The sequence below is a fragment of the Suillus fuscotomentosus genome (assembly GCF_016647785.1).
Source record: "Suillus fuscotomentosus strain FC203 chromosome Unknown F5891scaffold_36, whole genome shotgun sequence".
Lineage (NCBI taxonomy): Eukaryota > Fungi > Basidiomycota > Agaricomycetes > Boletales > Suillaceae > Suillus > Suillus fuscotomentosus.
The window spans coordinates 468397-491899 of record NW_024539548.1 but is presented as its reverse complement, the minus strand read 5'-3'; the positions used below and the strand labels follow the sequence as shown (position 1 = coordinate 491899).

At 48.6% G+C, this 23503-nt stretch overlaps 5 protein-coding genes across 5 annotated transcripts; 2 read left to right on the top strand and 3 right to left on the bottom strand.

Annotated features, from left to right (window-relative positions):
* Positions 1 to 5366: 5366 nt before the first annotated feature.
* F5891DRAFT_1147904 (uncharacterized protein) lies at positions 5367 to 7785 on the bottom strand (the record flags this gene model as incomplete). Its single annotated transcript, XM_041365052.1, has 6 exons — positions 7598 to 7785; positions 7426 to 7545; positions 7116 to 7361; positions 6871 to 7063; positions 6301 to 6812; positions 5367 to 6242 (listed from the first exon to the last, which is right to left on the bottom strand). The coding sequence occupies exons 1-6, from the start codon at positions 7763 to 7765 to the stop codon at positions 5367 to 5369; spliced, it is 2115 nt and encodes a 704-aa protein (XP_041224490.1). The 5' UTR covers positions 7766 to 7785.
* Positions 7786 to 7991: 206 nt separating this feature from the next.
* Positions 7992 to 10180, top strand: F5891DRAFT_1041892 (uncharacterized protein; the record flags this gene model as incomplete). Its single annotated transcript, XM_041362079.1, has 1 exon — positions 7992 to 10180. Exon 1 carries the CDS (start codon positions 8143 to 8145, stop codon positions 10177 to 10179), a length of 2037 nt encoding a protein of 678 aa, XP_041224489.1. The 5' UTR covers positions 7992 to 8142.
* F5891DRAFT_1041885 (aconitase family-domain-containing protein) lies at positions 10181 to 13381 on the bottom strand. The gene is made up of 12 exons (XM_041362078.1): positions 13117 to 13381; positions 12948 to 13056; positions 12856 to 12885; positions 12640 to 12807; positions 12335 to 12590; positions 12003 to 12286; positions 11569 to 11950; positions 11145 to 11519; positions 11026 to 11091; positions 10566 to 10972; positions 10438 to 10509; positions 10181 to 10379 (listed from the first exon to the last, which is right to left on the bottom strand). Exons 1-12 carry the CDS (start codon positions 13293 to 13295, stop codon positions 10356 to 10358), a joined length of 2352 nt encoding a protein of 783 aa, XP_041224488.1. The 5' UTR covers positions 13296 to 13381; the 3' UTR covers positions 10181 to 10355.
* Positions 13382 to 13923: 542 nt separating this feature from the next.
* Positions 13924 to 17991, bottom strand: F5891DRAFT_954886 (armadillo-type protein; the record flags this gene model as incomplete). The annotated part of the gene is made up of 20 exons (XM_041375286.1): positions 13924 to 14026; positions 14077 to 14141; positions 14188 to 14406; positions 14458 to 14586; positions 14636 to 14677; positions 14731 to 15027; positions 15076 to 15318; positions 15375 to 15515; positions 15573 to 15799; positions 15854 to 16010; positions 16061 to 16151; positions 16201 to 16236; positions 16286 to 16307; positions 16363 to 16791; positions 16836 to 17050; positions 17104 to 17250; positions 17301 to 17473; positions 17520 to 17634; positions 17695 to 17879; positions 17932 to 17991. The coding sequence occupies 20 exons, from the start codon at positions 17989 to 17991 to the stop codon at positions 13924 to 13926; spliced, it is 3096 nt and encodes a 1031-aa protein (XP_041224487.1).
* Positions 17992 to 21349: 3358 nt separating this feature from the next.
* Positions 21350 to 22284, top strand: F5891DRAFT_981564 (uncharacterized protein; the record flags this gene model as incomplete). The annotated part of the gene is made up of 7 exons (XM_041377124.1): positions 21350 to 21382; positions 21433 to 21519; positions 21582 to 21595; positions 21648 to 21950; positions 21977 to 22100; positions 22158 to 22184; positions 22237 to 22284. 7 exons carry the CDS (start codon positions 21350 to 21352, stop codon positions 22282 to 22284), a joined length of 636 nt encoding a protein of 211 aa, XP_041224486.1.
* Between the last annotated feature and the right edge of the window lie 1219 nt (positions 22285 to 23503).

The window sequence follows — 23503 nt, the reverse complement described above, 5'->3', positions numbered from 1 at the left end:
GTCCAATCAGATAGAAGTGCACAGGACGGACATCTGACGTCATAGATAAGTTGCGTCATGTAAGCGTCATGCTTACACCCTTTCCCTCCATCATTCAGACCTCTCCTTCTCCCAAGTGTCGAGTGCTTCGCAGTCCTCCAAGTCGCGTCGCGGCAACCATTCATCGTCCTCTTCGCCGAAACCAACCCACCGCACGAGATACTTCTTCCCTCTTCCGACCTTTCTCTCGTCCAAGATTTTGTCGATGAAATTTTCAAGCTGGCCGTCCTCAGTCACCACTGGTCCAGGCTTAGGATGTTCTCACGAGGGGAAGAGAGCTGGATCGTTCGGTGTGAATGCTCGCAGCTGACTAACATGGAATGTCGGGAAGATGTTGGGAGAATTTGGCAGATCGAGGGTATATGTAGAGGTTTCTGGATGAGCTTCGACGATTGTGTAAGGTCCGTCATATCTAGGCATGAATTTTGCTACGTGTTTGTCGCCCTTTTGGATGTAGTCTCGACGACGATGTTTCGTGGCTAACATGACGCGATCTCCTTGTTGCAGGATAAGGTGTGCGGCACATTTCTTGTTCACGGCGTTTGCTTGAGCAGCTTTGCTAGCTATCAAGGTGTCTTGAGCCTCCATCAGGTCGAAGTTGAGCTTCGACAGTAGCGACTGCGCGCATTTCTCTTCTGGTTCTTCCGACCTCGACGTTTGTTCCACGAGAGGAGGTAGCATTCTTGGTAGGCGCCCCAGATGCAATTGGAAGGGGGCGACACCAGTACTTGCATTGACCGTGCTCATGATTTGAAAATGTACCTGAGGAAGCACCTGTACCCAGTTCTTCTGGTTTCGATCTACATAATATCGCAAGCATTGTGTGACTGTTTTATTCGAGCGTTCGCTCGAGCCATCTGTTTCCGGATGATACGCTGATGACATTTTGACCTTAACGCCCGTCAGTTTATGCAATGTTCGCCAGAATTTCGACATGAAAAGCTTATCGCGATCTGAAATTATCTCCCTGGGCAGTCCATTTTCACAGAACCAGTGGTCGAAAAAGAGCGTCGCGAAGCTTTTGGCCGAGATGTTGTCTCTGCATGGTACCAGCCGGATGTCTGAATTCAACCTGTCTGTCATAGTAATCAGCATGTTAAACCCACGATCTTCGGGCCTCTGCCCAATGAAATAAATCGCCACAGAGTCACCACGCTCCTCAGGAACTGGTAGAGGGTGCAATGGACCCGTGGTTGCGGTTGTTTTCGATTTGTTACGCATGCACGATGCGCAGGAAGGTATGTACGATTCGGTCAAGTCCTGCCTCATGTTTGGCCAATAATAAGAGCCTCACAGTAAGCCATAGCTCTTGTCAGCGCCAAAGTGTCCACTTGCATCATGCGCCGTGTGAAACAGGTGTTCCTGAAGGTTGTCAACTCGAGGGATGATAAGCCGACCTGCAATGTAAAAGAAGCCATGCTCGTCCCGTGTAAGTCCTGGCAATGATCCCAGAAGGCTGTCGAGCTTTTTGCACCAGTCATCCTCTCCGTATCCTTTCAGAATGCGGTCCCGAAGTTTGGAATCGCTATGTATTGTCAGTACAGCCGCACTGATATCCTCACTTGTAGTATCCGTCCGCCTCGATAATGCATCCGCTGCGCAGTTTTCGTCGCCTCGTATGTAGTTGATAGTGATGTCGTATTGCGACATATACTCGGCCCAACGAGCTTGTCGTCTCGATAGGTCCCGTTGCCGCTCGAAGTTCTGTAGTGTGCAATGATCAGTGTAAACATTTATATGCATACCTAACAGATCCAGTCGCCACTTCTTCAGCACGCGAATGATTGCGAGGAGTTCTTTTTCGTGCACTGGGTAGTTACGTTGTGCAGAGTTTAGTTGCGTCGAGTCGAAGGCGACAGGTCGCGAAGACTCTCGTGTCATTCCCCATGAAAGCACTGCCCCGGTTGCATAGTCTGACGCATCGCAAACCAGAAACACTTTGTTTTCACCTGGCATATCATGGTCAATAGTCGTCAGACAATGCGGGCTTACCACGAGCTCTTTGATTCCTTTGAAGGCCCTTTCATGTTCACTCATCCATTTAGGGAAAGCTTTGTCTGCGGCCTTGGTGGTTAAGGGCGTAAGCGCAAGCATGTGTTTAGCCACTGATGGTAGGTGGTCCGCGAGGTACCTGACGATTCCGAGGAATCCTCGAACGTCGGTGGCCCGACGTGGCTGTGGCCAATCCAAGATCCGTGCGATCTTGGATTTGTCCGCCTCGATGCCTCGTTCCGAGACATGGTGCCCTAAGAAGTCAATTTCAGTGTTAAACAATGACGTCTTCTTTGTCGAGCAATACAGATGCGCTGCACGAAGAGCCTCAAGGACCAGTCGAACATTAGCTTCATGTTCCTCAAGGGTTTGCGACCAGATGATAATGTCATCTAAATAGACATGGCAGACACGACCGATGAGGTGTCGAAGAGCGGCCATCATCCGCCGTTGGTGTACTGCAGGTGCGTTATGTACGCCCATTGGCATCACGGTCCACTCATACTTACCCCAAGGCGTGTGCACAGCTAAGTACTTCATGTCGTCAGGATGAACCTTTGTTTGAAAGAAAGCATTAGTCATGTCAATCTTTCCAAAAAACTTCCCTTTGGCACAATCTTTGAGTATCTCGTCGATATGCGGCAAGGGGTGGTTGTCCGGCACGGTGTTCAAGTTCAGAAGCCGGAAGTCGTTCACCCATCTCGGCAAGACCGTTGGGTCTGCCTTCGGGATGATGAAAGCCGGCGATGAAAACTCACTTTCCGAGTGCCTCAATTGGCCGCTCTCAACATGGGAGTCGAGCAGAACCTTCCAGGCCGCCCTATATTTCTTTGGGCAATCGTAAGAGCGTTTCTGCACAATTTCATTAGCGTCCTTAAGTTGTACGCGGAAGAGAACGTCGTCAGGAAGTAAGTCGTTGTGTGGGATGTCCATTGGAAAACGATCGCGGTACTCCTCTTTGACAGCTGCGTCTCTAGCTGCCAGTGCTCCTTGTTGCTGGAGGATGTCAATTCGCGCTTGTATTGCTCCAACGACATCCACACCATGAACCTCTTCACATTCATTGTCAACGATCGTCTTCAGTTCCGGAAGAACATCTTTCAGTTCATTTACCACACTTCATTTTGTCCAAAACAAGTCTGGTCCCCATGACAACACCGCTCTTTTCATCTGAGACACATCCTGTGGGTTAAGTAAGTCGTAGTCAGCATCCTTTGCGACACAAGTCCGAAGCTCATGATCTATAACAATTTGATTATGTTGCAAAAATGGTCCTCCCAGTAACAGAGGAGTACAGAGGTTCGGAGCCAAAATTGCACGAACGGAGCGCGAAATATAAGCCTGATCAGGCGAACAACAAGAAAGTTTGACATATTGTGACAGAACGAAGGTTTGTTTTTGCTTTTGTGAAAGTGCGAGTGTTATCGGGAGCGGTTTGGGCAGCTGTCGCACGCGTAACCCAAGTTTATGCACGAGGGTGTCATCAATCAGAACTAAAGAGGAACCATGGTCAATAAGCGCAGAAATACGGATAGGAGAAGAAACGGCAGGCCCAGTCACAAGACAATCCCAACGAAAGTGAGGAGTCTGCAAAGGAGCCACGCACTCCTCAGAGTCTGTTCCGTCGCCCAATACCGCGGAGGGCATCACGACCGCGGCAGTATTCTCATCCTCGACGTTTACAGACGCGACGACACCATTGTTCTTCTTTGGCTTTCACGAGGTGATTGTAGCTGCCGTTAACATTTTGTAGGTGCTGCCGTCAGGAAAACCTTTTGGACAGTTGCTGGAGGTGTGTCCTGCGAATGCCTCCCGACATTTGAAACAACCGTCATTGTCCCGTAGAAGTTGGCGTTCGTTGTCAGTTAGTGCAGGCAGACATGTGAAGGGTTTCGAAGAGGAGGTGCTCGAAGCCGTCGTAGCTTGCCCTTGTTTTGTGTTGAAACGCGTCCCCGCGGTGAGCTTCTTCTCCCCACCAGCTCAGGCGCGTTCTGTGCATAAGGCAGTCTCAACGGCCTCTCGTTGCCTCACCAGGTATTGCAAGCGTTTTTCATCAAGCAACCGAACCTTCTCAATCCATTTTCGGAGATCGGGTTCGGAGATCTGTTCAGCGTGGTAGTCCGCCGCTAATTCTGGGTTCATGTGCGCCTCCAGGTGATACAAGATGTTAGCATCCGCAAGGTGAGAGGTAGTACCTTGTAGCAAGGTGTTTCGTCCCTGGAAGTCCACCGCCCACTCATGAAAGGGTCTTTGGCCCTGTGTAGACGCCAGCATTTTGCGACGAACCATGTCTGCCCAGCCTGAAGGGAGCCAGTAGTCCCGGAATTCGGTCATGTAATCTTTGAATGTCAGAGCATCCAGCCTCGCTTGGTTATTACTATACCAGTCTTGTATCACCGGCTCTTGCATGCCCCACGCAACCTTCTTCACCATCTCTACGTCCTTGACTTCCTTGTGCAGGAAGAATTGCGTGCATCCCATCTCCCAGGCTCGAAGTGCTTCCGGAGTCAGCTCACCCGCCGTGAGGAACGGTGGCTTGCTTGCCGAGCTTTGTTCGGCGTGAGCCACCTTGGAGTTGGTTGACATAGAGGGCGTATCGATGGTGGAGCCTGTAGAGTCAGATGCACTAGTTGTATGCGTGTGAGTTCGTGGACGTGCGAGTGATGAGCCAAGCGAGGTAAGTGATGACGGTGTAGAAGATACGTTTGTGGTGTTTACGGTGGGAGTTGCAGTCTGCGCAATTGTTAACTGTTTTGCTTTGCTGCGAGTCGTTGCCGACAGCGGAATGGAAGCGCGTGAACGTCGGTAAGGCAGCTTGTTTTCTTTCTAGACGGTGATGGGCCGACCGAAGATGGTCAGTTTCCAACGGTATCGGTTACGGTAGAGTGTTCGGTGATACGTTCAGTGAACATTAAAAAAAAGTGTAATGTCGTCGAAGTGGATGACAACACTGACAGTCAATCGGACAGCAGTAACGTGGATGAACGTATGAGATTAAGGGGGGGGTATCGTACGATAAGCACTTTAGTACATATAGTAGGCTGTATATATAGGGATATACGTTCCAGGAGGTGTCCAATCAGATAGAAGTGCACAGGACGGACATCTGACGTCATAGATAAGTTGCGTCATGTAAGCGTCATGCTTACACCACATCGACGTCTTCGAAATCCTCGTTTATACATTACAACATTGTCTGTATAACTACAAGGTATGGGACTGCTGAGCATGACGGCGAAGCAGGGAGACAGGACGGCAGCAATTAATACAGTCTGTACATGGGATATAGGCGTGCACAACTTGAAGCTGCATCATAAAGCAGAAAAATAGAAAGTCTAACTACAGTAGCGCACTAGCATATCACGATCGTGTTCTTCTAGTATAGGCCCTAATCCTTGCGCCCCCTTCGGCCACTTAATAACGGGAGAGATGGATACAGGGTATTTGACCTCGCCTTTGCGTCCAGCCCAATCGAAATCGATCAGTTGCACTTTGCCGTCCTTCGTGATCATGATGTTCGGCTTCCGAAGATCGCCAAACACAAAACCCTTCCCGTGGCAGTACTTTATCGCATCCTCGAGCTCTTGGTGAAAGCTGGGAGGCAGTCGCAGTGAACTACAGGCCGTCGTTCCGTCCACATATTCCATTACTACCATCCGCAGCCCGCCATACGATGGCATCCCCTTCACGACATCAATCTTTCCGTAATACAAAAGCTTCGGCGCGAACCCAGCTTCTGCCATCGCCATGTGAACGTCCTCGCCGTACCTGGTGACGAACTTTACAACGACATTGATCGGGTTGTCCTCCTGCGTCTTCGCCAGGTAAGTCACACACGAAGCATCGCGTTCCAGGGGCCACTCATATTTGAATTGTACGGGAATCTCGTTGCGCAGATAAGTATTTGGGGTTGGGTAAAAGCGAGAGTGTACAGTAGGACGTGATGCATCGTACGGCGGCTCGCCACATTCCAAGACATTGTCATACCAGTCTCTGAGCTGTGCGACTGATTCCCTAAGTGCATACAGGACGCGCCCAATTCGAAGAATCTGGTCGTCGTCGAGTGCAGAGCGGGCTGGGATCCAGTTGAAGTCCGTAAGCCGTTGGACTATATACTTGTCCGTGAAGACGGCGCCCAGAACTGCTAGCCAAGGTCCAGCGTGAGCAACCAAGAAGGTAGGACAATTACACTTTGAACGAAGTTCCGTGTACTGTGTGACGAGCATCAATGAGAAGAGTAACACGCATTAGAGTGCCGAAACATTGTACCTGTGAGTCACGAGTTAGATGTACAAAGGAGAATGATGCCTGGACCGAAGGGTCTGAACCTCCATCCCCAACCTCGTTCTTCTCCTCAACTACCACAAGGTGTATCGGAATATGGCCATGAACATGGACGGCTACAGCATCGTGAATATAGCCGCCTTGACGACTCTTCGTGTGCAAAAAAGTTTGTTGGATCACCTTTTCCAGCAGAGGAGTAATATTTACTTTGCGGTCCTTCTCGCTGGGATGAATTGCCGCAAATGTAGGCATGAGGTTTTGGACATCACGCAGCACCTCATCGGGTACGACGTATTCAGGATCGAATGCTTTGCTTGAGAAGTAGGCGAATGCCGGGTTGAACAACTCTATTGGTGGTGCAGTCGTATCGGCTGGTGTGTCATAAGCATAACGACCGTCGCATAATCTCCTGGGTCCGCTCTGTATATTGAAATATTCTTTGGATTTAGCAGCTGCTGACGGGGAAGGATAGTAGAAGTGAAGAGCGTTCTTGAACTCTTCGTGTGGAATACATATTGAGCGGCTGAGTCAAATAACCAGGCGGTGTAGCCTCACCTTCGTCGAGCTTCGTGGTACAATTGGTTTTGACTTCGCCTTGTTCAGCTGCATATTCTTGTACGATGATATGAATGCATCCGGGCTCTACTCCATCCACAAACGCTTCAGACAGTTTGGTTAACGACTTCAACGCCACGCCTTGGTCTTCGATCGCGTCGAGTAAGTATAGGTCGTTCGGTTTGATCTTGACCTTCCAAATTATCAGGTCATCAACATCCAATCGTAGGCATCAGATTACTCACCTGCCAAACCTTGAGATGGCAAGCGACAACATGGTCAAATTGTGGCTTCCTCGCGTCCTTGATAGCATTTTGGAGGGCGCTAACACTCTCTGTCGGTGCAATCTTGATCTCAAATGCATAGTCAGGATCATCGATGACAACGCAGTTTAAATTGAGGTGGAGCGGTCTGATAACAATATGCAGATGCTCAGGGTCAGGAGCATTGGGAAAAACCCTCTTCATTGGAGCCACAGGTAATAGGTATTTCTTTGTGTCAAGCATCCAAAATATCAGATCATTAACATCCAATCGTAGGCATCAGATTACTCACCTGCTCAACACGTTGCCTCTTCACAGTATTCTCCTCAGATGTTTTATATAGGGGTGTCTTTGTGTCAAGCTTGAGACTGCTAAGATTGTGCTCGATCGTTTCGTCGATAGGCAGGTCGACCTTCCACAGTATCAGGTCGTCAACATCAGATGGTAGGTATCAGCTCACTCACCTGCCATAGCTTGATATCCCCAGCGACAACATGGTCAAATTCTGGCTTCCTCGCGTTCTTGATGATGATGACCTCTCTGAGGTCATCAACAGTCTGCGTCTCCGCAACGTTGACTGAGAAAATACAGGTTGAGTCATAGCCCAAGACAATACAGTTGAGTTTGTACATCTGACGTTGAGAACAAGAGTCGAGCGCACCTGGGCAACACCATATATGGTGCATATTAGTAACGATTATGACATACCATACTTAGGGGCGAAATCGCACTCAGCAGGACTTGGTAGAACTACAGAGGGACCGGTACCATAGATAATAATAGATATGATTATTCCTTTTAGACTCTGCGCAATCAACGCCGCCGCAGTCAGCCTAAATATAGTTGACGAGGCTACACCTCAGACTGACCGTCTAGATTCAAATTTCAAGCCACGTCGCATTTCATGATTTAAGAAATGAGACGGTACCCTTAATTTTGACAAATCACCTCACCTTCTTCAGGGCTCTGGTAGCTCAGCGCCAGGCGCGCATATACACCCAACGATACTATGCTTATATCTTTGATTTCACGCATGCCGTTCTTTGCCAACATTGACCATAATCGCAGAGCGGATTCCAACCTGGTTCTAGGAAAAAACGGGCAACCGTCAATCGTGAATTCATATCCTCCAGCAGGACCTGGAGATGCTTCATACGACCTCGAAGGCAACCGCAGGACGGAATATGCACCACAGCCGGCCACTCAGACCAGTCCAGACCTTGTCAGTGCAACTGGAATGCAGACAGGAGGCCAGTTGACACAGTCCCAGGCGTCGATGACTACTGTCCCTGCCTTGGCAATGTCCTCAGCTACGGCAACTGACACAATATCCTCATCGCTCAGCAGCGAGACGCCAAGTTCCTCGTTCTCATCACAGACACCCACCACCACTAGCATTCCATCCAACCCCTCAAGCAGCACCAGCACACCCGCTCGTCCGACAGCACTCGTCTCCCCCGCTTCCATGCACACGTCCAAACCCGAGCTCTCCGCCCCGTTCTACGTTGCGATCATCCTGGGCACCGTCTGTGTTCTCGCTTGTTGCCTGGCATTTCTCGCATGGTGGCTGCGTTCGCGCGCATCAGCGCGAAAGACGCAAGACGACGATGAACTTTGGACGGCGAGGGATACACTCGAGGACGGCCCCGAGCCGAGCCTGCAGGTACACACCCCGCACGAAGAGTCTGAGTTTTACCTCCCTGCATCTCTCGTCCGGAGAAATACTGGTGATCCTTTTGCCAGCCCCATAAACACGCTGACAGCTGCGAATTTCTACAAAGCCTATGATCGGGCACCAGGGTACAATCCCTCAAGAACGGTCGCTGGCGACGTCTACCCGCCCGTGGAGCAACGACGACCTGTACTCGCGAATTCCGCAAGCGCGTACAGCGTACAGGAAAGCCCGCGCACGCTTGGTCGGCTGCAGGTAGCAAATATTGCCCCTGGCGACCTGACGTCCGGTGACGAGTCAAGCCATGGTGGCCCAGCGTTTTACAGCACAAGGGTAGCCGAGTTGGGTCCACCAAGGAGCGGTGTCCATTATCCTACGCACAGTTTCCTGCCGCCGGAGGGAAATGGTCTACCGCATTTTCTCCCCTCGCCTGGCCATGCCCAGCGCACGCCTAGAGAGAGGCTACAACCAGTGATGGAGAACACACCAAGCATCGGCCCTGGAGACTGGCACGACATACCGCTCCCTGACAAGGCTGAACCCAGGCCTCACAACCCAACAATAAACGAACACCGGCCCCCGGAGGGTTGGGCCTCCGCCCTCAAGTCCAACTTCATGACCGCCTTCGGCACTGTTGCTGGCAACAGCGTGCAACGCCCGTCCACATATGAAGAAAGCGACATTCCACCGGGGTCTGCCAAAAACCATTGGCTACAACAATTTCCAGATTCCGAATACGGCGTACCTCTCAACGGTCACGATCCACCGTCATACTCTGCAGAACCCCAGCTGAACGACGACGACGTAAACGGACTGCGTATTCGTGGACTGGGTGGCCATCCTCGAGACCGAGTTTCGTCCCCAGACGTATCACAGTCGAACCTGGCTCCCAGCGATAGCCAGGTAACACTTCGCCCGGGTGCCATGGCACCCGTGTGGACACAAGAGTCCCGCTTGAAACACAACGCAGCTCCTATAGATATGAACAAGAGTCATGCCTCGCACGTCAGTTCCAGTAGCGTTTACACCTCTGAGTCTATGGCTGTGGCCTCAGCGAACCTGAAGAACTACGGGTATGGGTTTACACAGTCGCATCAGGCGCTTGCTTCTAGTGACGCTCCGAAATCGCGCACGAACACGATGTACTCTGAACAATCCAAAATATCGTCGCGGAAGAGGGGTGGGCAGCGGAGACGTTCAAGGCCTAAACCAGTTCGCCATGAATCATCGTCCGCGTCTTCGATGATATCCTTTGGTTCAGACTTGTTACGCCCACCTCAACCTGGTCATCTATCCGGGAGAGAGAGTATGGCAAGAAAAGCGTTGCTGGAAAGAAGACGGAAGATGATGATGTACGAACCTTTGGACGAGTAACCTCCAGAATCGAAATGTTTTAGGATTTGTCATCCGTGTTATTACAAAGATATATAAACAAGCTGTCGAAACTATGATGTGAATGATCAAGGAAATAAGTATCGGAAAGCGAGGAATAGCTGAACATGGAGTCTACTGTGTAACATAGCACATGCTCCTTCCATCTATATCACTATTTACTGCTTGGCCTTGGCAGCCATCTATATCGACAAGGTCAGAACGTGAACCTACTGCATACAAATCGAGAATTGAACACACCAGGTTAAGAGCAGAGCCTGCTTTGAACCACTCAATTTGACCCTCATTGAAGGAGTGAGCAAGAGAAATTTCCTGCAGGATCATCCCGTCAGCACCACAAAATGTCATTACAAGAGCCAGCAACTCACATCCTTGCTACCATCCGCATGCTTGGCAACAAGAGTCAAGTTCTTTCCTGGGGCGAAAGTTTCCAAGCCCAGAATGTCAACTTTGTCGCTGGGCTGGATCTTGTCGTAGTCCTCAGGGTTGGCGAAGGTGAGAGCAAGCATGCCTTGCTTCTTCAAGTTCGTCTCATGGATACGAGCAAAAGACCGAGTAATAATGGCAAGACCACCAAGGTAACGGGGCTCGAGGGCAGCGTGCTCGCGAGATGAACCTTCACCGTAGTTGGAGTCACCGATGACGACCCACTTGATGCCCTTGTCGCGGTAGTAAGCAGCAGTCTGGGGAACTGGACCATATTCGCCGGTGATCTGGTTCTTGACCTTGTTTGCCTCGCCGTTCTCCGAGTTGATTGCACCGATCAAACAGTTTTCTATCCCAGGGTGAGATGAAAAAGTCTAAGAATTATCAGGCAAGACGACTTACGCGAAATGTTTTCGAGGTGACCACGGTATTTAAGCCAGGGACCACCAGCCGAGATGTGGTCGGTCGCTAGACACCATAATGAGGCGCAGTGGGAGGACTCAAGAATGAACTTCACTTACTGCACTTGCCCTTCACCTTGATCAGAACGGGGAGGTCAGACGGTGTTTCGCCATTCCAAGCCGTGAATGGATGAAGGAGTTGAAGACGGTCACTCTTAGGGTCAACTGCGACTGAAACGCTAGCACGGTCTCCAGGAGGGGGCTGGAAGGTGTTTTGACCGGGGTCGTAGCCGCGAGGAGGAAGCTCATTACCAGTAGGGTCCGAAAACTTGAAAGGCTTGCCATCAGAACCAATGAGGGTGTCCAAAACCGGGTTGAAAGTGAGGTCACCAGCGAAGGCCATTGCAGTTACAATATCCGGGGAGGCGACGAAAGCGTGGGTGGCAGGGTTAGCATCGTTACGGCCGGTGAAGTTACGGTTGTAGGAGGTAATAACTAAAAACCATTAGTTAGAAAATGTAATATAATGAGACGAAAAACGCACTTGAGTTAACCTCGCCCTTCTTAACATCCTTCCTGTCCCATTGACCAATGCAAGGACCGCATGCGTTAGCCAGGACGAGACCGCCGACCTCTTCGAAAGCACCAATTTGACCGTCACGTTCAATGGTAGCACGGACTTGCTCAGAACCAGGAGTGATCGTGAACTTGCTCTTGACACTGAGGCCATGCTCGGTAGCTTCGCGGGCAATGGAAGCAGAACGTGACATGTCCTCATATGAAGAGTTAGTGCAGGAACCAATGAGAGCGACCTTAAGTTCTTGGGGCCAGTTGTTCTTCTTGACCTCCTCTGCAAACTTCGAGAGCGGGGTAGCAAGATCAGGAGTGAAGGGACCGTTGATGTGAGGCTCGAGTTCTGACAGGTTCTGGGCACAAAATATCAGTCCGGATGACGAGGACATTAACAGCATCACAAACAATTTCGATGTTCTGGTCGTACTCGCAGCCCTCATCAGCCTTAAGGTTGTGTGAAAAGCGCTGTGCGTATTGAGCAATCTCGGAACGCTTGGTAGCGTTGAGATAGTCGACCATGCGACGGTTGAAGGGGAAGAGTGAGGTAGTTGCGCCGATTTCAGCACCCATGTTACAGATAGTGGCCATACCCGTGCAAGACAATGACTCAACACCAGGACCGTGGTACTCAACGATGGCACCAGTTCCACCCTTGACAGTGAGAATGCCAGCGACCTTCAGGATGACGTCTGCGAAGGGTTAACTATGCAAGAGAATCAATTCAAGGACACGCGCACCCTTAGGCGTAGTCCAGCCTCCAATTTTGCCAGTAAGGTTCACACCGATGACGTTAGGGCACTTCAATTCCCAAGGAATATCCGCCATGACGTCAACAGCATCGGCACCCCCAACACCACAGGCAACCATACCCAAACCTCCCGCATTAGGTGTGTGAGAGTCAGTCCCGATCATGAGTCCACCAGGGAATGCGTAGTTTTCCAAGATAATTTGGTGAATGATACCAGAACCCGGCTTCCAAAATCCAAGACCATACTGCAAACTAATGAGCAAATACAAAAATCCTAAATCGCAAACAACCAACTTTTGCGGTGGCGGTGGCCAAGAAATCGTACACCTCTTTGTTGAGATCAACAGCACGCGCCAAATCCTTAGCACCACCAACTTGAGCTTCAATCAAGTGGTCACAGTGAACTGTAGTTGGAACGGCTGCTGTGTCCATGCCTGCAGACATGAATTGCAACAAAGCCATCTACAATTATGTCAGCGAGGGGACATAGTAGTGACGTTATGGGCGGACCTGGGCGGTAGCGTCCTGACAAGCTACCCGCTGTTGATAAGGATATAATGGTTCAATGGTTACCCGGAGCAGAATGTAAACGTCTGACATACGTCAGGACGGAGCTTGAGGTAGCTTGTGCCTCGGACAATGTCTTGGTTGTGAGGATCGTCCAAGTGTCCATACACTATCTTTTCCGACAAGGTAAGAGGGCGCTGAAGCCTGCGGAACAGTTAGTGCATCAGAATCCAGACTATAAGTCAAGTAAATGGTTGCAATCACCTGTCACGGACGACGGCGAGGTTATCCTCAATACGCTGGTAGTTTATGTATGCACCCTTCTCCAGAAGGGACATTGGTACTTTGGTGTCACCAATTCTCGGAACAGCGGTGGCCATCCCCGCGGCCAGCCGCTGCAGCGAGCGCATCGCATCGCGCGTTGAGGAAGAGAGGATAGGCATCGTCGAAAAGACCGACGAGCAGTTGTGTGCGACGACAAGCAAGTTTGAAGAAAAGCGTGAGCTCGGCAATTCGCGTTCCGATATTTACCAATTTATGCTTGTGATTCATGGGAGCTTGACGGCCAATCATAGTTATTCATTTGTCAGAGTACGGAACTACTTACCGCTTTTGATCGTCTTTGCCGTCATTTTTTACCCAAAAGCCGCTCTTCCGCCGGCTGGCCAGGAACTTGCCCCAGGCATGTTCCCCGGACCAACCCTGATCAACCCCGGACCATCCGATGAGGCACAGGTTTCAGACACATATATATCCTTCCACAGGACCACAGCATTCAATATCGCCGACACACCGACGATTAACTTAGTTGACGACGGAGGCCCGTCGCACGATATGCCCCCTCTGGGTCAACCGTCGCTGCGTGCTGTGGGAGCTAACTACGAGGTCCTATAGCGTGTCGGCAGTTATGGCTGCCGCGCTCACATCGGCCCTTCCACGCCAATAACCGTGGTACTAGTACACGTTGACACTGGTAATGCGCTGACCGACATATCCGATGAACACCGATTCTTCAGTCAAGCGCGTTCAACGTAATGTCGAATTAGCGAACCAGTAGCAACACTGCCCACATCAAATGTTAACAGAAGCGTATCCAAAGCTAGTGCCTTCCAGGCCCCGGGCGACAAGTGTAAACTGCTGTGCTGCTTCCCTCGTTTTCTTCGGCGATCGAGACCTACTCGCAATCAGTACAGGATTCAGCTCGTATGATCAGCATTGACAAACCCAATGATAGTTTTTACGAAAGTTCGCTTCGCCTCCGGGCTTGCCTTTGACTGGACAAAGTCATCCTACATCCATGTCAGACTTCCTCACAGACCAATAATCAAGGCATACCGCAAACAAGATATCAGTCATCCAGGTTCTCGTCTCTGCGGGGAATTTAGACGCTACTATGGATAACAATTCGATCAGATTCTGCGTCGCGGATCTTGGCGCCACACCCGCGAAGCCACATAAGATGGCTCGTAGGATCGGCCGACCATGCCCTTGAATTAGTATCGTACTTGCATCTCCAAGATCATCACTACTGGCTGTTCGCCTTATGAGCGTTTCCTGACATCAACGAGTGAGAAGTGGTGAGCATCAGTACAAAACTACAAGTACCAGAAAAGTGCATGTTGCAACAAGCGAATATCGTTCTTGCAACGACAATGAAGTCACAGCGCATTGCATCAACGCATCGAGGGCGCCGGGTGGCAGTCGATAGAATCCTACGAGGAAATGCTTTGCAATCTAATTGATTTCAATTAGCTTTGAATTGGGTCTCTAATCCCGCACTCACGGTGTCCATGCATCCGAAAAAGGCCTGCACGATGTCAGGATTCTATAACAAGAAGCCATCAGAAGTCGTTTAAAAATAGCGCAAGGTACACTCACAGCCTCCATCGCCCCAGGCTGTCCCAGTACTCCTAGCGATGCTTCCAGCAGGATTGGCAATAGAGTCGATATCACCCCCAGAGCCTCAGGACTCGGTGTGGATTTGAGCGTTGAGGTTGAAAACAACGTCGGTGGATCAAGCTGTATGACGAGCATGTTTGCCAAGGACAGCCATACAGCCGTAAGCTGCCTCTGGCATGCAAGACATACGATCTCAAAAATCGGAGCTGCAGGAAGCGAAAGCAGGGTGATATCCGAGGGCAAAGAAGTTATCGAACGGAAAAAGTCACTCAATGCCTTGTTCAACGTCAGCCGAATAATGCATAAAAATACACCGGAACATACATCCGAGACACCAGCATCCATGGACCAGTACCTTGCTATATTTCTTATCGTGTTGAACAGGTCTTCACGAACTTTCACCATCGTGTAGTCGTCACGTGCTCGTTGTAGACGCTCAGCCTCAGCTCTCTCTTCGGGCGATTCGTCAAGGATAAGCAACGAGTCTTGCGTGCGCGTGAGACCTTTGGCTACCCCCGACAATGTCTGAAGCTGGGAAATGATAATGAAACGAGTTTCGTCCACAAGCTGCAGAAGACAAAACAATTTAGCTTGAAGGAAACCATGTCTAACTCAATACGAACCTGTGAAGGACCGTGCAGGGCTTGTGCAAGTTTTTCGATTACTGGGATAACAATCGCCTGGATGGGTGGAATCTCCTCTTCAGGTGGCAATGCTTGTATTACGCTCGCGATTGATTGAAGAACCTTGCTCTTTTCCGTGTCCTGGGCATGTTTGCATGATGTTAGTGAAGATACAGACCATGCATGAATCTCACGGACCGGGATACCACTCAATCCGGCATGCAGCTCCGCGAACGCTCCAATATGGGGTGCAAGCGCAACACGATTAGCATCGCACAGATCACGAAGGGCATTTGCAGCCGGCAGGCATAATGCAGGCTCTGGTAGAGCAGCGACGACATAAGAAATGGCGTTCATCAAAAGAGATGGAGTTGAGGTGGGTGTCGGTGCATTGGTTTGAGTTGTGAACCATGTCGAGTACACCGCTGAACACAGAAGGTCAGGAAGACGATCATGAGTCGGGTGTGCAATGCTCCTACCAATCAAGCCAAGCATAGTCCTACGTATTCGATCCTGACCTGAAGTGGGCAAACGACCAAGCACATCAGGTTCAAACAGCCGAGCAAGGAAGAGGTTGTCTTCCAGTGGTACTGCTTCTTGAATCGACATGATACAGTGCAACGTGGCTTCAATTTCCTGGTAGTATGTATTAAATGAGTATCATATAAACCAAAAGAAGTGCTCACCTCCCATCCTTGTAATCCATTCGGTTGTGCAAAGCGCTTTTGCATGTCCTCAAGGAAGTAGCCCAACATGTCATTTCGCAGGATGTAATATCTGGGGATGGATCAACATAAAATACAGGCATGCCGATCATCTTATTCACGCATTGATTAGGGTATCACCGACATCCCTCCGATATCTGCAAACTGTCAACGCCATGTAAGTTGACGAACGTTGCTCTCACTCACACTTGAAACCTGTCGACTTCATCTACAAAGGATTTCGTTTCAACACAAGACAGGCAAACGTGACATAAATATATCACCTTTTGCCCAGTAACTGAGAGTACGCTGGTCTGGCCACATCACTTTCCTTCTCAGAATCTCTACAAGTTGAACGTATACCGCATTCACGACGGTCCACTGTTCCTTTTCCTTGACATCAAGAAGTGAAGGTATGCCGTCCTGATCCTCAGCTTGGTCTTCGTACTCCACGCTCCACAACGATTCCTGAAAGAGGTACCAAAAGCCAAGAGTCATCTCGCTCTCCTCCTCGTCGACGCCGTAATAACCCGATAGTCCGGTATATTTCAAAAGAAGGTGCAAAAACTTTTGCACAAAGTAGGCGCGCCGGTAGGGTGTTCCGGGTATGGGTTTTAACGATGTGATGTTGGAGGCGAAATACATGGTGGAGTGGTCTCCCAGGGCGACCAGCAACTTACAAAGTGAATGAGACACACCATCGATTGAACCAGCTGGATATCGGATAATGTTGAGTAGTCACATCAAGTGAAGATACGCAACAACCGAGGCTCACCGCGATCTCCATGGGCATTAAGCCACACAAGAAGCGGCTCTGTCAACGTGCTTGTTCCCGCGCCTCCAGCCAACGAAGACCTCGTCATGATCTCCTGTAAAACATCAGAAGCCACTGAGAAAGTCGACTCGTCAAATCCGGAATCTGGCGCGGGCGTCATTATCGTGATCAACAGTGGTATAATAGGTGTAATGTCACTTGTGCGACGCGTTAAGTTGAAAACTGAGCAAAGCGTATGAAAGAACATTACTTGGCCCGCAAGGTGTATATCCATGCTTGGAAGCACTTGAGTGCGGATTGTAGTTCGGGCAATATGAGAGTCGGTCGAGTGATAGATGTTATTACAGCTTGGATGACCATCGGAGAAGCATCCAGAAGAGACTGGTGCATTTGCATCCTAGAACAGAATTAATGATAACGCAGAGTGATTCGATTCGCTGCACTCACTTACTAGACCCCAGAAGGTCGGCTGTTTCGACCTCTTCAGCGACTATGGTAAGGAAGGCAAGGAGTTGGTCTGGAGGCATGCCAGAAGAAGAGAGAGAATTGACTGCCGACACTATCCAGTCTGGCCACCTTGAGGGTGAACCCGGCGCGATGCGGAGCGCAAGCGATGTGATCTGCAAACGATTACTAGACAGACTTCAATCTAGAACTTGTACTTACCGCAACAAATAGTTTGCGGCATACTACCTTGCCCTTGCCGGTTAATATCGAGTGCGAGGTCAGCTTGAGCAGTAATTCTCGTAGATGTTCGGCGTTTTCCTCAGGAAATGAATCCCTGCAGTGGCAACAGCAGCTGATCAGTACCATTGTAAAGAGGAAAAGGTAGAGCACATACCAATCACGCATAATCTTAACCTGCGCGGTGTGTGCGCCAAAGAATTGCACATTCGGGTCTGGATGTTCGAGGAAAGGTACAACTAACCCCCATGCCTCGGGTCGTCTCTGAATCTCGACTAGCTCTTGCTGAATTCGCCGTTGATCCACCTGGGCGTGTGCACTCGAATACGCTTGTTGTATCAACTGTGGAAGTGTCGTAAGAAATCTTCTCAAAGTGCAGACTTGAAGTACGTACTTGAGCTGCTTGTTGCACATCGGGAGGAGACAGATCTGGGAGGAAATTTCCGGACGACATTGCATACGAAACACGCAAAGATTTCAAGTGAAGAAGCTGTCAAGTTGCAACCTGTACAACTGCCTACGGGATAGACTTCACTAGCAGAAGATCTCTAAATTGATGGAAGAGAAGGGTGGCGGCACGTCTATCCTAAGGCCAAAGGACTCGATCGGGTGTCACTGAGACAAGCATGTTCTTATCAATCAACCAGCGGGCGTCTCTCATCAATTTGCCATTCTCATGATTATATTCTAGGACTTTATGATGCAACTTCGCGGTTCAAATCACGGCCAGAGATTTGTATGGTATGAACGACATGCAATGCGCAGATTACAAGTTGGATAGAAGTTCTCCTGGCCTGAGGACACCTTTCGATCTCGGGCTGAAATTCGACGCGGTGCGGGTGGCCTATGCATGTCAACATGCGATTCTATGACCGACGTTGTGACTCACGGACTCGCCACGGAAATTTTTCACTGAGCGCTTGTTCGTGTCCGTGCTGTCTGTGCTGTGTGCTCTGGGACTATCGGGATCCGGACAACCCCCTTGGACAGCAATAACACAATTTCAAGACTGAATCTTAAAGCTCGAACTTCCTTATTGCTGCGCCCACCTTGACAAACACCATCCTCCGAAGCCATGTCATGTTGGCTACGCATCTGCTCTCTGAAATTAGAAGAAAAAACACCATTACATTCCGTGGACCATTCGCAGCGCTTCATCAATGTTCTCAATTGTCATTTGAATTTTGAATAAATTCAGAATGTCGAATTGACGCTGTGAATATTGACATCAACCGTACAGTGGGATCATTGTCAAAGTGGCATACATCCCTTTAACTACTGAATATTGAATGAATGTGCGCTCTGCTGATGTAGTGGATACAGAAACTGTTGCTCGTATGATCGTATCGTCCTCTATATACTCCCTTCCATCAACAACATCTACCACAACCCAATGTATCCCTCCATCAGTGAATTGATGAGTCCTCGATATTGTAGCCGTGGGAAGTATAGCACGATGTAATTCTGCTGCCGCCAAATATTAGCTTATATACTGCGAGCAATTTGAGTTGCACATATATACTCATGTATGCTTGTAAATCCAGCTTAACATGAATGATTTATAACAATCCTGGGACATTCCGCCTTTGCAGCCAATGAGTAGTGGTAGTATACCTGAGCCAATTGTTTTGAGCTTCGACATCTTACCTGATCTTGTTTTTTAATTACAATGTTATTTAAGGCCTTTTGATGGAAAGAGCCTCGGGCATTTGTCGACAAATATAAAATACCATTAGATTTAGTCACAGAGCTATGACATTCCTCCTTTTCAGATAATGAGGGGTGGTAGTAGACTTATCCCAATTATTTCGTGCATTGTCGTTTGGCCCTATTTATTTATCCCATTACAATGCTATTCAAGCCCTTCTCGTGAGAAGATACCTTTAGCGGACAACTTTTGAAACTGGCTGTACCGCTTCCAGCGGCCTCCGCTTTCAATAAGACTACATTAAGTATTTTCAAAACAATGCTTTACATGTTTCTGATTGCTGCTTATTGCAAATGTGAAAGTACAGCGGCGCTCTACAAGGCATCAGCGGGATCAATTGTGCTACAGCGCTGGAAATATCCTAAGTCCAACATTTGTATATGTTTGTTCATGTGATGGTGCGCTCACGAAAGTTCAACTTGAACTTTTCTTCCCGCTCTCACTCGCTCTCACTCATCGCTACTCTCACTTGCCACTTTGGCCGACGATGATGGTGCGATGACAACGACGATGACCCGACAGCAACAACCCAACAACATCAACACGACGACAACGATACGACGACAATGACGACAACGATACGACGACAACGACGACAATGACGACGACACGACGACGACAATGACGATATGACGACGACGATGCGACGCAATGCGACGACGACGACACAATGCGACGACAATGCGATGCGACGACAACGACGACGCGATGCGACAATGACGAGACGACAACGACAACGCGATGCGACGAGATGACGATGACACGACGATGACGCGACGACATGATGCGATGCGACGACGCGACGAGACGACGATGATGATGACACAACAACACAACGACGACGACACAACGATGATGACGACGGATACAATGATGACACGACGACGACAATACAACGACGACACAACAACATATCTCTCACTCGCTCTCATCTATAATAGATAGATAGATGTTCGCTGTTTATGTCAGATTTAAAATTTAATGGAATTTGCTTGATATCATTTAATTGAATTGGAAAAGCTGCCTGAAAATAATGTGCTAGTATTGTCGTGAATTGAGATCCTATTTACGAAAATTTGAAAGGGATTAAAATAATTGGACGGATTGCCAAATCGTCAAATTCTTGCAGATTTGTGCAAGTTGGATCGCATTTCATCCAATTTGAGAAGGAGGTTTTTCCTGAGTAGCTTTGACATCGGAAGCAGATATAAGAAAATGAAAAACGCTTCTTTCCTCTACAAGGTCAAACATGATAATGTAATGACCGATGGCAGAATTATGCTGATGTGTGCGATTGTGTACTATATATTGTGATATATGGCTTTCTACTTTCTTCACCGGTTCACTGATGTCAGTGGACGAGACAGCTGGCAAAAGCCTAAAACATCTGCAGCTGATCTTCAGGCAAGGCCAAGCTTGTGGGTCATTATATAAATTGACGTGTTCAAGATGTGTAACTAGGCGTAAAAATGTAGTGTATGAAATCTAACTGACAAGTTTTGCACAGACGGACAGATCCTACGTATACGGACCCGGGCCGCATGCATGGTGTGAACCTTACATCTGGTGATACTTTTGTTCGCTCGCGAGTTCAAACCCAGTGAAAATCGACAAGAATGAGGTAGATAGGTAGCAATAGACGTCTAAGTACAGAATGAGATAGATAGAAATCTAAGAAATTCGAGACGGTAAAACTCTAATTTTGTGCAAAATGCAAAGAACCTTTGCAAAGGTAAAAAAGCAAGCATGTCAAACTTTGTTTGCACACTTTGTAACGAACTTTTGACAAACTTTGCATATGCATGCAATATTGCACATGCACATACATATTGTAGGTGCATAACTTCTTGCATTTGCACATATGTTAACTTTATCATATCCGAGTGACCGAGTCAGTGCAGTTGAACCACATGCATCTTCTCCTCCGCCCACCATGTCATTCATCCCCGCCGCGACCCCTGCTCAACACAATCACTCCCTTGTGTTTCTAGCACAACTCGACAACCACGAGCCTGAGATTTCTCTACTTTGCTTGAACTAATCTCGTCCCCTGCGCTTCCCAATAGCATAGCGCCCCGAAAACCTCTTTGTCTTCGTCAAACTAATGTACAGCAGCCTTCTGATCTCTGTACTGCAGGTGCGTTCTACAAATTCATTAATATTCTTCAACTACTTATCTTCATCAAGCACATCATTGGCACTACACCTGACCACAAGCCAACCCCTCCACCACAAATGGACAATGGCAAAGAGAAGGAAGTTGTTGCTGTCGAGGTGAGTCTCTCGTTGTAGTACATGTTGTGCCTGGCACTAATTTCACGCGTCTGATCTTACAGGTTAAAAACCCTCTGTAAGTCATCAATTCTATTGATGCGCTACACTGATGCGATCAATTCATTTAGCTCTAATCTTGTCCTCAAACCTCGGCCCAGACCTGTTTCACAGAAACCCCCTCCACCTTCTATTGTTTCCTCAAGTTTAGGATCCAACCCTGCTGTAGTGCCGCCCTCCACCAACATCATGCCAATCTCCAGGCCAGAGATCTCATCAATTTCTGATTCAGCTTCCCTTGCTGTAAAAATGGAACTCATTGGAGTGACCCATGCCGAACAAATGAAACCCATGATCGACTCGAAGCCTGATGCCATCAAGAAGCAACAGCCGAGTACCAAGCCGATGCACGTGAGCCCCAAGATCACGGCGCGGTGAGTTCTATATATTATTTTCATAGCAAGATTAACTCTATCATTCTAGGAATCTTTGCGCCCTCGAAGTGGCAATCGAACGGCAATCAAAAGGAACCAGTGAGCGTCTTCGCGACTTACTGGAATGGGTTGTCTACTGCTGACAAAGAGGTGCGTCATTTTTTTCTTATGTTAACATCTATTTAATTCTGTCTACAATTGTTCTAGTTATACAAGCGCAAAGTATCTGTTCAGGTGAGTTCTGTTGCCTGCATTCTATCACATGTACTGACCAAGTGTCCTATAGGTGGCTTCCTCGGGACTGGTTCAAGTGGACGACAACCACGATGACTAGAGGGCATATGGTGGGATGGTGGGATGGCGGGATGGCGGACGAGGCGCGCAGCGAGCAGCAATACCCTACTCACCTAATGATAGCGATACTTATAGATAATGTCATTTGCTCTCATTAGATTTGTTTTTGGATCAAATTGAGTGATATTTCATATGTACATGTGTATTGGTAGGTCTAAACAGATCGAGAATCGTATCTAAACATCTAAATTGTTTCTCGATGTCATTCTTTTTCCGTCTCGAAAAGTCTCATTTGTCTAAATACATCGAAATACATCGATAGATTTCATGGGCCTTTATTTTTTAGATATCTATATATGTATATCTACCCGATTCTTGTTGATTTTCACTGGGGTTCAAACCGAACCCGACCGTTCTGGGAATTCGAATTGCTAGCATTCCCGGGCTGGATGGCGACAGAACAATTTCGATATCTACCGGTCAACTTACTATCAATGTGTTTGTGTTCGCTCATGGGCATCAAGAATGTCTAGCTCATCACGAATATTGCAACAACACGTATACCTTGATGGCCAACACCCGTGGATGAATACCATCAAACTGTCTTGAGTCACTGATTCAATGCCAGCAGTCCGACCATATCCAACATACGACTTTACATCAGTATAAAACAGACAGTACCAACATTCAAGTAGCCAACAACCTCTCTACAAGTAAAATACACTGGTCATCATGTTTATCCGCCCCTCTACTGTTCTCATTATGCTCCTCAGCCTGACGGCCCTTGTCAGCGCTGGAGCTCCACTGGTGAACCTCGCCTCGCTTTAGATTGGATCATACTCTCATAATACAATGTCCACAGGCTCGTAGGAGTTCTAGCATTGTGAGCCTCGTATTGCCTTCAATTATATCATGTGCTCATGCAATGTGCTCAGGATGACCTTGACAGGCGCGGGGCACCCCCTGTAAGCCTAGTCTCATTTTAAATTGTATCATATCCTCATAATACAATGTCCGCAGGCTCGTATGGTGCGGTTCACTTAGTCACCGCCTACTTTGTGCAAACTTCCCACCACCTACAAAAAAAGTCGGATTTTATTTTCCTCTTGCCAAAACACTCCTTTTGATGAGTAGAACAAAAGCCTAAGATGGATTTTTATTTGGATCAAATCTGAAAGAGATAAAATTTCAAGCAGCAGGCAAATTGGCGGTATGTAGCAGTAAGGTGACATAATCAGTTGAAAAGACACGCTACTGTC

Bases quoted from the DNA above. Each gene is read 5' to 3' on its own strand.
- F5891DRAFT_1041885 (XM_041362078.1), bottom strand. From the start codon at position 13,295: ATGCCTATCCTCTCTTCCTCAACGCGCGATGCGATGCGCTCGCTGCAG. The intron at 12,886-12,947 runs GTATGTCAGACG...CCTTATCAACAG, and splicing joins ACCTCAAGCTCCGTCCTGAC to CGGGTAGCTTGTCAGGACGC. The intron at 11,951-12,002 runs GTTTGTGATGCT...TTTTGTGCCCAG, and splicing joins ACGACCAGAACATCGAAATT to AACCTGTCAGAACTCGAGCC.